Genomic DNA, 14,237 nt, shown 5'->3' with positions numbered 1-14,237 from the left:
GGGCCCCTGATTTTGCGTTGACTGATGATGTGGCAAAACAGTACAGATTTCGGAGATTTGCGTTGACAACGTTGACATGACAATTTGTACGGATTTCTGCAATTTGCGTTGGTGCTTTTTGTTGGCAAGTTTTTTTTTTTCCCAAAAAAAGATCCTTCTATTAGTTAATGAAGCTGTCCATAGGGCTACAACGACCTCTACAAGAGAGGGCTACAATAAACATGATTGGGAGACTCTCCCGATGAAAAAACAACATATGTACAATGAGGCTAAATGAAGAGATGGGAGGAGGGAAAAGCCACACAGGTGGACGGTAGTGCCATCTGAGCACACCGTGGACCATGGTGAAGAAAGGCCCAGGGCGCCAGAGTCGAAGGAAAGCCTCTCTGTGCTCTCTCATGCAATCGGAGCTGCCCTGGAGTCTCTCGAACTGTCCTCTGAGAGTATGGATCAGCTCTAGCCAAAAATTTCGAACAGTCTCTGTTGGTGGTACTGGGCGAGCCTCGAAGATGCGGAAGCAGTGGGCCCGCCACAAGGTGGAAAGGTACGGAGTGTATGGTACGTAATCAGTACGTAAGGTACGTACTTCTGTACGGATCGGCCTTTAAGGTACATGACCAGTACGTAACATTTGTAACAACAAAAAGAATAGTGACTTTAGTCTTTTTCAGCCTATACGTACTAGGAACTACATAGAGTCTAGACATTGATACTACTTCAAACATCCATTAGATACTGCTTCAATCTGGTTCCTAAAAACAATCCCAACGGCTGTGTAACGCACAACAACGTTTTCTTCATCAAGTAGCCATCCCGAATGGAATATCCCGCTACTACCTCTCCATTTTGTATTCGATTGAATACGTCTAAAATCTAGATACTAATGGCAAGATGTCCCAAAAAAACCCAAAAAAAAAAGACAAAATAAAATTTGTGGGGGAAGAGGAAAAAAAAAAAACCCGTACACTACCTATCTGTACGTACGGAATCGTATTGTACGGCTGTACCGTACTGTACGGATCCGTACGTACGTACGGATGCAACCTTGGCCCGCTAGATGAACCAAAGTGTCAGGCCGCAGATGAGCTCCCAACACTCCTCTCTCTCGTTGCACCACTCCTGAGAGGTAAGCTTTGTAGCAGACTGGAGTGTAGGTCGACCCCCTTGCATCACTACATCCTGTTGGTGGAGGATAACTCAAACTGAAGTGCCGGGCCCATGAGAGTGGACCAAGCAACTGCCCCCCACGTGTACTGTTGAGCAGTGGAAAGAGCTGGCAGTCCCAAAGACAGTGCCGTTGACTCTCCACAAGATGGTCACAAGCTGCACATGCTGCCGATAGACCACTATGTACCAGCCAGCTCCCAACTGCTGTAGCTCGATGTGCGACCAACCATCGGAATAGTGTGTCTCGCCTCTGCTGGATGGAGTCCCACAACCTCTCCCAAAAAGCTGCCAAGCACTCAGTTGTGAGACCCTCCTCCTGCCAATGAGGTGCTGTAGCAGGACGAGCCTCTCTCTGCGCTGCCAATATGTGACGTCCCAACCGAACAGTGTACTGAAAGAATGGGACACCTGGATGATTTGCTGAGGAGAAGGGGTCCCTCCAAAACCACTCTCCAAGGTCCCACTGCACCCGTGTCAGTGGACAACTCTCCCAAGCCCACAGTCTCTAGTGTCCAGTTGTAAGAGCTGTTGGGTCAAGATCAATGACGCAAGTCCTACCACAGATGCCCACCACTCGGATCCTCTGAAAACAACACTCTGCCACCTGTGGGGCCTCTACTGCAACTCGGTGTAAGCGTCCCCCACCCTGTAGCTCGAAGAACAAGGAGGGTATAGTCTCTGAGCAAGCCCTAATTGAGAAGAGAGCCTCCAGTCGTGTGAAGGCCCCCATCCATCTGGGCGCTGCCGACTCGAGAGGTGTGAGCCACTTAGCAGGTACTACCTCTGAGATGTCCTGACACATGCTCTGCACCCCTCTCATGCCCTGTAGCTGGATGCCTTGAAGCTCCTCTGACAAGCCTGAAAACTGAAGCCAATCACCTGAAGTGCGTGTTGGACCCTCTGCCATGGGACCCCAGGAAACATGAGGCCTACTACCAACCAAGTGGCCTTTCTGAGTGCTAATCATGGGGTTCCAAACAAGGGGCTGTCTCAGGCGCTCCTCCATGCAAGTAGGCTGCTGCTGCTCTAGGCCTTTCCGTAGCTGCTCCCAAGATCGGAGCAGACTCACAGCAAAGCGATCCTCCTGTCTCTTGTTCAAGCCAACTCTGCGCATCTTTGTGAAAATCCATCTGGTCGAAGGTCGCCAGGGGCCTCCAGCCTGAGGCACTCTAGCACTAAGCCGCTGCAACAAGAACTCCTAGGGCTCCTCTCCTGGAAGGAGTCCTCTGACGATGAACTTCCCAAAAGGGCTCTGCTGTGCTGTGCTGGGTTTATGATCCCCAGCCCTCCCTGAGAACAAGGAAGGATGATGACCTACCATGCCACTTTGGCCCAAGCTATCTGAGTGTCACGCCCTGACCAAAGGAAGTTCCTGATCAGCCTCTCTATTTGGCTGATGCAAGAACTCGAAAAGATCCAACAAGAAGTGATGTACCACATATTAGCCAACAACACCTCGTTGGCCACTACAACTTTGCTTGCCAAAGAAAGTCATGCGGAGCTCCAATGTACAACTTCCTCATGATGGACAAGAGGAGGGGAGCAATCTACTACTCGGGAGACAAGTCCAAGCCGACCTGACAGCCCAAGTAATGAACTGCAGTCCCTGGGGTATCCATCTGAAACCCTCACCTCGCATCCAATCAGGCGTAGGAGCACTACCAACCGAGAAAGCCACAGTCTTTCTCTAGTTGATCTGTGCGCCTGATGCACAACAAAAGGTCTCAAGAGCCTGCTCACACCTGTGTAGCTTGGCTTCTTGGCCATCTAAGTACAGGGCTGAGTCGTTTGCAAACTCAGCGTCCAGTAGCTCATCTCCCCGAATAGGGAGCGCTAAGCCTCGTAAACCAACCTGTTGTGATTTGCTGGCAGATTTTGGGAACAATTGCTTTTGGAACTCTTTGCTTTTGAGTTTAATCTTTTGGGGCTTTGCTTTTGGCAACCCTTGTAAGAATATAAGGACCCTAGGAGCCTCACTTCTCAAAGCATATGGACGCAGAGTCTGAGAGCTGAGGACTTGCGGGAGTTGTACTTTGCTCAAAGATTAATACAAAAAGAAATACCGAAAGGGGCGCCAGTCTTTGGGGCCAATCTCTCTTGGCACGGAACTACACCGGGCCGTGTCGACTCAATTGTGAAACTATAATAAAGTTTTGAAGTATTTGAAGTGATTCTGTCGTGTCTCGTGTCAGATTCCCGACTTGGGGTGTCCAAGCTTGTGACCAACGGATGCGACCGGCACGTGAAACGAATCCGAAACAGTAAACTACAGCCTGCTGTCTATAATTGCAGGTTTAGGGTTTTGACCCTAACTGATCCCTAATACCCCCAGGAGCTAGGGGATCACTATACAGGTGTTCTGGTGCATTTTCGGGGCAGAAAACAGAGAATTCAGTGTGCTACAGATTCTTGCCAGGTTTGGAAATTGCTTGAATGCGCCGGGAAAGTTACCTTTTGCACGGGGATTTTGTCTGTGAACCCTCCTATTGTGGTTATGTTGCCGCAATCGGGCTAGAGTAGGCTATTTTCAGCCCGGTTAAAGCGGGACAACTCATAGGAATTTGCAGGTTTTCTCCCAAGTTTGATAAGAGTAAAGAATACCGAAAGGGCGCCAATCTTTGGGGCCTACAGGGTGTCATTGTCTACTTGAAAGCACTTTAGCTCCCAGGCCGTGTTTTTTTGAAGTGTAATTTTCTAGTCAGAGGCTTATTTGTGAAGCTTCTCTGTGTCATAAAGTCTATAGTGTAAAGATCGGGTGAAAGCTAAAGTCTATTGCCCTATGGGCCGGTTTCATGGTTCCGTTGCTGGGACATAATCACTTTTTCCTTAAAGAGTGAGCCTTGGTTGGTTTTTGGTGAGGACAGAGAGCATAGGAACTTGAAATTACACCATGGCTAATAGAGTAAATGACACCAAGGAACCGAGTGTGGCGAAAGTTCGCGGCGACTCGTGTTTGTACCTTTTGTTGATTTGAATGCTCCACAAGATGAGGATGCGTTCATGACACAATTGTTTGCTGTTGTGAATGTGTTTTCTCGGTTGGTGCAGAATCCTAGGTTTATGGAATGGAATTTTTGCAAGCGCCATCAGTGTCACAGTAGACAAGGCAAGTTTCTCATGCAGGAGGCCGTTGAGGCTCAAACCTAGGTTTATGCATCTCATCAGGGCATGCATCACTCACATGTTGCGGAGTCAGTTGGGGCTCCAAGACAAATTCCTTCTGTCCACGAATAGGTGGTTAGGACACTGATTGCACAGGTTTCCCAGTTCAGCCAACCACCTTTCAGAGTCCAAATGTTGCATTAAATGGATAGGGAACCGGTTTCCAAGCTATGCAACAGGTTCTTCAAGGGTGGATCTGTGTTTCAAAGCATGGCTGGTTATGTGCCTAGAAATGAGCAATATATGTATAATGTCTGTACAGTTTCCGAGGGTATGCAAGGCATGATGCCAAACCCCATGTATGGTAATATTGGCATGCAACAAGGGTTTCAGTGCAATCAAGGGCCAATTTGGGGTGACACAAGGCAATTTTGGCATGGCTGGTTTTTTCGAACAGCAGGCAAATATGGCACTAGTGACTCAGGATGTCAATGGCCAAGGGGCACCGATGATCGCTTTTACAATCCCATGTTGCAGACGCTTCCCTATGATAATTTGGGAACATTGGAAAAGCCAAATCCATACAAAGAAGGTGGCGCAGTTGTGAAGGTTGATACTTTCAGCTGATTTGAGGATAAGACAAAGGCTCTTACTTTCTTCTAGCAGTTTGATAGTGCTTATGCAGGGGGGAATTTTACAGAAGCCTCCAAGGTCAGGAAAGCTGCCACTTTCTTGAAAGGTAATGCGCGTACATGGTGGACGACACTGTTGATGCAAGGACAGGCACCCGCCACATAGGTTTACTTCAAGCAAATGTTTGCATCTATGTGGCCGATGTCATGATAGATTGGCACCAACTCACTGCGGCTACTTGCAAAAGCCAAGAGGAGTATAATCGAAGGTTTTGTAAAGCGTTGCTCTGAGTAACCTCCTACAGGTTTGACAGAGTAGATTGAGAAGTATTGTTGTGGGTTGCCTAAAGGGCTTCGAAACTACTGTACAAAGAACATAGTGGCTACCCTTACTCAGCTTATGGAAGCTGCCAACATTGGTCATGCCTTGTTGAAGGGAGAGGACAATGGGTTTCAAGGCAACGTGAAAGGGGTCAACAAAAGAAAAATTCAGCAAAGAAGCCCTTTGTGAGAGTGACTCCTGAAGTGTCTCAGGGGTTTGAAAAGACATGGAAAGCTAAGGACTCAGCGGAGACGTTTGAAGGGCAGGCTAAGAAAAAGAAAAGGAAGCCTTTTGTGCACAAGTCATTCGAAGAGAAGAAGGCTTTAATGGCTAAGAACAAATGTTTTATATGCGAGTAGCCTGGTCATTTTGCTACAGATTGTCCCGAGAGGAGGAGGCCAGCTGACTCAAAGGACAAAGAGGAGAGGAAAGGGAAGAAGCCCAAACCCATGGCCGGGTTAGTGCTAGATATGGCGGGTGATAGGCCAAACTCAGATGCCAGTGAGTTATGGAGAGCGTGGGTTAAAGTCAGGGATCAGATATCACTTATCTTCTTTGATCTAGGTGCTAAAGCGGACTTTATCTCACCAGAGTTGGCTATCAAGTTGGGCATCAGTGCTGAAGAGATGGGGTACTTAGCAGAGGCAGGGTTGGCATGTCTTGGCCACTCAGAGTGTGTTACTCCTATCATTGGAAAGCTGCGTCTGCATATTCAGTTATACGTGGATAGAGAGGAATTTTATATCATGCCACTGGAAGGATGCGATGCGTTGTTTGGAATCCCGTGGATGTTCAGTATACATGGAGTGTTGGATGTCTTCAACAAAAAGATCCCTCTTCAGTATAGGGGCAAAACTCAAATCGTTGATGTAGAGCTTAAAGGGGAGTTTGTCTCTATTGTATTTGCTTCGGCTATCACTTTTATATTAAGAATCATCTTTCTAGGTACTTAGTTTTTGCACGTGATGTTTCAGATAATTGTCAGTCAAATTTATTTGTGTTGGAGTCTATCTCTATTGTATTTGCTTCGGCTATCACTTTTATAATTAAGAATCATCTTTCTAGGTACTTAATTTCTGCACATGATGTTTCAGATAATTGTCAGTCAAATTTATCTGTGTTAGATAAAGAAAGTTCAACATTTTTGCGAGAGTTTAGTGACTGTTTTTTTGATTCATTATCGTCTCGGTTGCCATCGAAGAGGCCTGAGGATCATGCAATATATTTGGTGCCAGGTTGTAGCCCACCAAATAGGCCTCCCTACAGGGTTAGTGCGGCTCAACAAAAAGAGATTATGGGCCAAGTAGAGGAGTTGTTAGAAAAAGGGTCGATTCAACCTAGTTCTTTACCCTTTTGCTCCCCAACACTTTTAGTGCATAAGAAGGATGGCTCTTGGCGCATGTGTATCGATTACCGTGCATGGAATAAGAACACCATCAAGAACAAGTTTCCTATTCCAAGGATTGATGATATTTTTGATCGACTAGAGGGTGCTGCAATTTTCAGCAGGATAGACCTCTAGAGTGGGTACCGTCAGATTCGTATCAAGCCAGAGGATTGCACAAGACTACGTTTAGGACAACATGTGGTCTGTATGAGTTCTTAGTGATGCCGTTTGGTCTTACAAATGCTCTTGCTACGTTCAATAGGATGATGGATCGGATTTACCGCCCACATCAAAAGTTTGTCTGTATGAGCTCTGGCCCATGAGGGTGTTTGAAGCTCGTAGGGCTTGTAGTTATTGCGTACGGTGCGGTCTCGCCTAACATGGTCCTGGGGCTTTCCGAGCGGGCCTTGGTGACCATGGTTGGCCGGATCAGGATGCCTCCTTTGAGCCGACGCCCACTTTGGGTATGGCAGTCCTACCGGACATCCGCTGGACGGGGGCCTTTTTCTACCAGGCGAAAATCCTGGAGTACCTGGGCAGGATTCAACACGGTCTGTGAGTTACAAGGGTCTGTTCCTCTCTCTCAGCCTTGGTCCTTAAATGCATCACTGAATTCGTTTGGTGATTTCCCGACGTTACCCTCGGGTGGCGTGACTAACAAGGGAACATGGACTGATTAACATGGCATGAAAAGACTTTTTACTCCCCCGAGGGGGAAACCTGCTTCCATTCCCCGTTGACATGTCACGATACGGCATGGAGGCGCTTTTCCCCTTGTCGGCAAGTCCGCAAGATAACTTGTCTTTGACTCGTTTGCGTGCACGCGAAGCAAAGGCAGTTCCTTGCTGGCTTGCCGGCTCTAGCCCAAAAAAGTAAAAAGTAAAAAGTAAAAATCAGAAGTTTGTCGGCACATTCTTTGATGACATGATAGTCTATTCAAAGAATGAAGAGGAGCATAGGCATCACCTGAACATTGTGTTCAAAGAGCTACGCAGTCACACAGGTGCTTGCCAATCCAAAGAAAAGTGAATTCTTCTTGGAAGAGATCCACTTTCTTGACCACATAGTGTCAAAGGATGGTGTCCGAATGGATCGTGCCAAGGTTGAAGCAATCAGGACATGGCCAGATTTGAAGACTATGCACGATGTACGCAGCTTCTTGGGCTTATGCTCTTACTACTGAAGGTTTATCAGGAACTTTGCCGAGATTGTTTCACCCCTACATGCTCTACAAAAGAAAGAGGTCACGTTCAAGTGGACACAAAAAGAGATTTCAGCTTTTAATCTCTTGAAGTAAAAGATGACTTCGGATCCAATAATTGTCTTCAAGATCTCATGAAGTCATTTGTGGTCCAGTGTGATGCGTGTGGCAATAGTATTGGGGTAGTGTTAATGCAAGATGGTCGGGTAGTAGCTTATGAAAGTAGAATCTTGCAGGGGCCGGAAAAGACTATGCAAATCTATGAGAAAGAGCTACTGGCCGTGATTCATGCGGATTTTGTTGAAACACTATTTGTTAGATGTTGATTTTGTTGTCCAAACAGATCATAAGAACTTGCGATACTTCTTGGCACAGTCAAAGTTATCGGAAAAGCAACATTCTTTCCATGTTCTACTTTCAAATTGTGAATGTGGAAGGCAAGAAGAATATTTTGGTTGATGCGTTATCAAGAAAGCCACAAATTTCACCTGTGTCCATTCCTTATCATCATGAGCTTGATGACTTGAAGGAACAATATGCTACTGATGAAGATTTTGCAAGGATCGTTGAACAGTTGCAAGATGGGCAATGCCATGAGCACCACCTCCTCAAGGTTGGTTTTATGATGATGCATGTTAGACTATGTGTCACTAGGCCATTGCAACATAAGGTTATAGTAGAAAGCCATGTTCCACTGTATGCAGGTCATCGTGATATAGATGTGACAGTGAAAGCGGTTGAGACATTCTTTTATTGGCCTATTTTGAGGAGAGACGTGGATGCCTTTTTGTGAGCATGCCTGATTTGCCAAAAGGTCAAGTTTGACAGGCAAAAGGCACCAGGATTGTTACAACCACTGCCTATTCCAGATAATCCATGGGAAAGTATAACTATGGATTTTATCTTTGATCTTCCAAGAACGCCGACAAGGAATGATGGTACATGGACCATTATTTGCTGGTTCAACAAGCAGGTCCATTTTGTTCCTGTCAGGAAGAAGATAAAATCTAATTAGATGGCACGATTGTTCATGTACAATGTGTTCAAGTGGTTTGGATGAAAATATGAAGACTACAGAGAAGTTTTCTTCCTCATTTCATCCACAAATTGATAGACAGTCAGAAGAGGCTAATTTTACTGTCTTAGATCTGTTGAAATGTTATGCGTCAGATAAAACCATATAAGTACCCAATCACCAGGTGAAAACAACAATTCACGTGATGACGATCAGCAACCCTTTTGTGCTTTGCTTGAGTCTTTTCCAAGGCAAGCTTGATTTTCTTATACATTTCATCCATGTTCTCAACATATTGGTATGTTTTGAAACTCTTGTCCTTTGTGTGCAAAATGGGAGGAACCTTTTTGCCACCTTCAACAATCTCAAAAGGTGCCTTGCCTATTGACGAATGCACTGTATTGTTGTACGCATACTCAAGCATGGGTAGATATTGTTCCTACTTGCTTTTACTCTTTTGAACACGTTGAGTTGGGGCATATGTAGGTTGTAACCCAAAAGCCTCGAGGTAAAGCTGCAATACATTCGATGACTCTAGGAGTTCACTCTTCCATCCACTTTGCATCCATAGGTGGATAGTTCCTGAACTTCACCAAATAACGTTGTGCAACTTTTTCCTTAACTTTTCTTTTCGTATGTGCCAAAATCTGCTGAGGTACCAAGATCTCATCAAGTTCCTCAACTTCTGGTTGATCCTCATCTGGCATATCTTCTGGCACATCACCCACAAAGGGTGTTAGAAGACTCACGTGAAACACATTATGAATCTTCCGAGTGTCTGGCAATTTCAGCCTATAAGCAACATCGTTGATCTTGTCAAGTACTTGAAAAGGCCCATAGTAATGCATATTGAGCTTAGGAAACAACCGTTCCTTGCCCTTCATCTTCTTTAACCTTGCCTTTTCAAGGGGTAATGATGGAGCTAGCACATCAAATGTACACACGGACTCAGTGCAATAGAAGTGTACATTGCTCTACAAATGCTAAAGGTATAAAGTTCACTTCTATCGTAGATAGAAATGGCAAAAGTATGAAGGTTTCATTAAGTCATTTGTATTTATGCTTTATGAGCTTTCTTGCGGATACATGTGATCATAAAAGGGTGTTGATCACACCAAATCATTTATGGCATGTATATATGGCATGCAATCGAGGACGTTTGAGGAGGGTATGTCACGAGGCTTTGGCAACCACTAACCTAGTTGGTTTCTTTCCCTTGATTTTTATTTAATTTTTGGGACCCTCTTTTTGAAGTCACAAATGGCCGGACATTGTATGGCGAGTGAAAAACGGCCAACCGTCGAGAGTTTCACGTGGAGAAATAAAGGTCAGGTCGCCATGAGTAGGAAATTAACTCAATAGAGGCAAAGTGGACACATGGCGGCACCAAATCGGTTTGCCAAACTCATCTGAAGAAGGGGCGCTCATTTTTGAGAGATGAGGTTGTTTCTTCTTCATTAAGTGAACTCTAGTGTGTATGAGTAGTGGATGCAGGTGATCACAGCTCTAATGGAAAGCTTGCCTTCTCCCGGTCTTATGTAGCACGATGATTCCGCTCTCGTGCAAACGTGATGCCTTGCTCGAGGGCTTTTCATCTGTATGTACAGTTGCCGAGGCAAGAGCCTCTTGCACAGATACGGGATTAGCTAATTGCTAATCCCCCGTAGGTACATGTGAACTCGGAGAGATTTCACGCGAGAAATCTCACCCGATTCAAAGGGCAAGTAGCCCTACAAGTGCGGGAGCTCGAGGGCTTGCTATGGATGCGACGGGTACGCGAAACGGAGCCCGAAACAGTAAATTACAGCCTGCTGTGTATTTTTGCAGGTTTAGGGTGCTGACCCTAATAGGTCCCTAATACCCCTAGGAGCTTTGTGGAAGCTAGGGGATCACTGTATAGGTGTTCTGGTGCATTTTCGGGGCAAAAAACAGAGAATTCAGCGTGCTGCAGATTCTTGCCAGGTTTGGAAATTGCTCGAATGTGCCTGGGAAGTTACCTTTTGCACCGGGATTTTGTCTATGAAGCCTCCTATTGCGGTTCTGTTACCGAAATCGCACTAGAGTAGGCCATTTTCAGCCCGGTAAAAGCGGGACCGCTCATAGGGATTTGCAGGTTTTCTCCCGAGTTTGATAAGAAAAAAGAAATACTGAAAGGGGTGCCAGTCTTTGGGATCTATAGGGTGTCGCTGTCTGCTTGGAAGCACTCCATCTCTCCTGCCGTGTTTTGTTTGAAGTGTAATTTGCCAGTCGCTGGCTTAATCATGAAGTTCCTCTGTGTCATAAAGTCTACAGTGTAAAGATTGGGTGAAGGCAAATGTCTACCGCCCTACGGGCCGGTTTCACTGTCTCCATCCTGCGTGCACTTCGATAGAGATAACCTTCCAAGCTAATGATGGGCTTGAGGGTTCAAGCTTAGGCCGATGTACATCAAGGGGGCATGTGTGAGGAGTGCAAGGTGAAGCATTCAGGGAATGCGTAATGCCAAGTGATGTGACCCTGGTCTATGTTGAAGAATACAAGACCACTGTTTCAGGAACGAGCGGTGACTCTCCTCCCGTACCCTAGAGGAGCCTGCTGATGTATCCCATCGACTACGCAAAGTATGCACAAGCTTTGACCATGGAAGTCCACCAAAGTATCAAATACAGTCAAAAGCATGACCACCGAAGCCTGTTGCAAGCTTTACCTTAAACCCACCAAATGGTAAAGAATTAGACGTAGTCAAACATTTCACTTAAGACGTGCTCAACAAGACTTCCAAATAATGCAACAAATTCTAACAAACACCATGTTGTTCTGGTCTTTATCAAGATCATGTTCAGTGGAAGGAAGCTCATCCAAAGTGCCCCGTCAATAGCCTAAATCTGTAAGCATGAACATAGGGCTGCCAAATCAAATGACCATGGGGATAGACATAGAAGCAGTGTCTCAATGACTCATCAGTCTGCAAAGAACAGCACTGACTAAGTGGATCATGCCCAGCCTGTGCTGCCTAACTGCCAACAGGTGGACCACCTCACACCAGCATCGACATGAAATATGAGATTGTTCTGCTGATCGTGAGTCCCCATATGCATGACGAGAATCAGGAAAGGAAAGCAGGAGAAATCTTCTGCTGAAGCCAATCCGCATGTAATGAGGCCGATGAGGTACAGGATCAAGTTAGGGTAAAATGATTGAATCCAGGTTTTCTTGGTGTAGGGAAAGGACCTCTAGTGTCCTTTCCTGGTGACCGCGACCACATGACGACTGACGGAGACGGGAGCCATGGTGGCAGCAGTTATTACAGGGAAAAGGACACTAGAGATCCTTTCCCAGCTGTTAAGAGTCCACGGGAGGGGGGCGGAATATCATTCCGCTTGCTGACTTGTCAGGCTGACCCTGGCAGGCGAGAGCAGGGAAATTATTTTATTCTGGATGCTGACCTGTCAGCCGCACAGGGGCTCTGTTGTCACCATCGTTGTTCCAGCTGCCGATGTGTCACATGCTGAAAAACCGTACATTTGCAAAGTTTCCTGCTGCTGATGTGGCAGTGATGCAAACTGCTGCAATGGGGATTACTTATAGGAATGGACAGTGGATGAACGGTCCAGATTCACTGCCGCCCGACCGTGGATCTTGAAGGAATTATAAAATAGCATGCTCATGTCTAAGAGTTCCCTTGTTTGCACCAATTGTAGAGTTGTAATTGGTCTTGTTTAGATAAGCTCAGTTAGTAGAGTCACACTCATGGGATATTGCTGTTAAAAGCTTTATTGTCATGTATCTAAATGGGGAAAGCAAAGGCTGCTGGTTGTACGTGGTTTTGACCATCATGACTGCGGTTTTAATTCCCTGTGTGATAAAGAAACAAGGGTCTGCTGCTTAAAAGTTAAAATATATAAGGAAGCAAGCCCCAACAGTCCAGGTGCACAGATTAGCTGAGTTGGGCTCTGTTATTATTCCAGTAATGTTTTCCATTCGTGTTCTGGAAAGAAAAAACATGCTACGTATAAACCCAACTGGCCATATGATAATTGCATCAATGAGGAAAAACCTTGGAAGTATTGTAAAGAAAGTCTGTGCAAGGCATTGATCTTGAATTTATGATGGATTATGTATTGAATGTACGATTTTTTAATCCTCCATCCCCTGATAGCAATATGGGGGCACTTGGCAGCTATAATTAGAAAGCTCAAAAGTTTATTGAATGTAGGCTTCCTGTTAAACTTGAGGGTGGATGAATAAAGGCATTTTTAACTCTCCTGTTAATAACAGCTTATCTGCTTGAAGGAAAGGTTTTTGTCTGTGATTGTCCAGTCTTTCAGGTTCATTTTGGACTAGCTAACTTTAACTCTTTGTAATCAGGTTATAGGGGAGAGGGGCAGTGATGTTATCATCGTTGGACGAGGCATTCTAAAGGCAAGCGATCCATTGTCTACTGCTCGACAATATCGCTTGGCTGGATGGGAGGCATATGAAAAAAGTCTGCATTCTTAAATATGGATCTGAATTACGAATATAGCTGTATGGTCATGTTTTGCTCTTGAGCTGAATTTGGTTAGATGGTCATGAACTAGGTGTATAGCCTTATGAAATCATGTGTCTGGCGGGCTGTGATCGTTTCAACATACGAATTAAATAAGCAAATAAGGTGTAAATCTTTTGACAAGAGTATTCTGGAGTATCAGACTCCGTATGAAAACAACATACAAAGCTGATAGTCTACACTATAGAATGTCTCGAGAAACTACAGTCAAAGCTTGTTTTCAGTGCTTTGTTTCAACTTGGTGGACACCAATGCAATGCTGCAGTTAATATCGACAGAGTTTTGTCCAAATTTGCTGAAATAAAGCTTTAAATTGAGTCGTAGCACTTTGCTATGTGTATAAGGAGTGTGCAGATGTATGCGTGTTTTAGAGCGTGAGTTGATTTAGATAGATAATCACAACTCCTTGATGAAAGCTGTTTTGGCTTGTGCTGAGCAAAAGTGTCTTTGAGATATAGCGTTGGTTTAAGGAGAAAATAATTGAATAAGCCTACTTTAACATTTATAGTTTGAGATGAGGGCAGTTAAAGGATTACATTATAAGAGCTTAAAGAAAACTACACAGAGCATTCTCGGATGTATACTAAAGATACTCTGGAAGTAGTTATGACTTAATGTAAACCTCACGTTATATACTTTGTGCACTAGGTCACTTACTTTTTCAAAGGATCTTGCTTGAACCAGAGAATAGTGCAAAGGACTTTGATTCCAAGCTCACGCTCGGCTTCTTTTGATGTGACAAATTGTCTTCACAAGGGTATTGTCGATCTGACCAAGCACTTCTTGGAAGGCCCTGCACCTTTACAAGTGAATTTACAATCTTGGAAGCTCATCTAGCCAAAACCCTCGGAACACAATCATCGGAAATGCAAGCTTACCTGAT

General features: G+C 45.1%; 1 protein-coding gene across 1 annotated transcript in view; it reads left to right on the top strand.

Annotated features, from left to right (window-relative positions):
• The window catches only part of LOC147422716 (uridine 5'-monophosphate synthase-like), a 46,046-nt gene extending 32,369 nt beyond the window's left edge, over positions 1 to 13,677 (top strand). The window contains exon 6 of the mRNA XM_086503217.1: positions 13,174 to 13,677. Coding sequence (XP_086359343.1) covers positions 13,174 to 13,305 — 132 coding nt within the window. The 3' untranslated portion in view covers positions 13,306 to 13,677. The remainder of the gene's footprint in view (positions 1 to 13,173) is intronic.
• Positions 13,678 to 14,237: the final 560 nt, after the last annotated feature.

The sequence above is a fragment of the Adiantum capillus-veneris genome, chromosome 27 (genome assembly GCF_014529385.1).
Source record: "Adiantum capillus-veneris isolate H3 chromosome 27, ASM1452938v2, whole genome shotgun sequence".
Classification (NCBI taxonomy): domain Eukaryota; kingdom Viridiplantae; phylum Streptophyta; class Polypodiopsida; order Polypodiales; family Pteridaceae; genus Adiantum; species Adiantum capillus-veneris.
The sequence above is the reverse complement of the archived record's forward strand: the minus strand, read 5'-3'. Positions and strand labels throughout refer to the sequence as shown.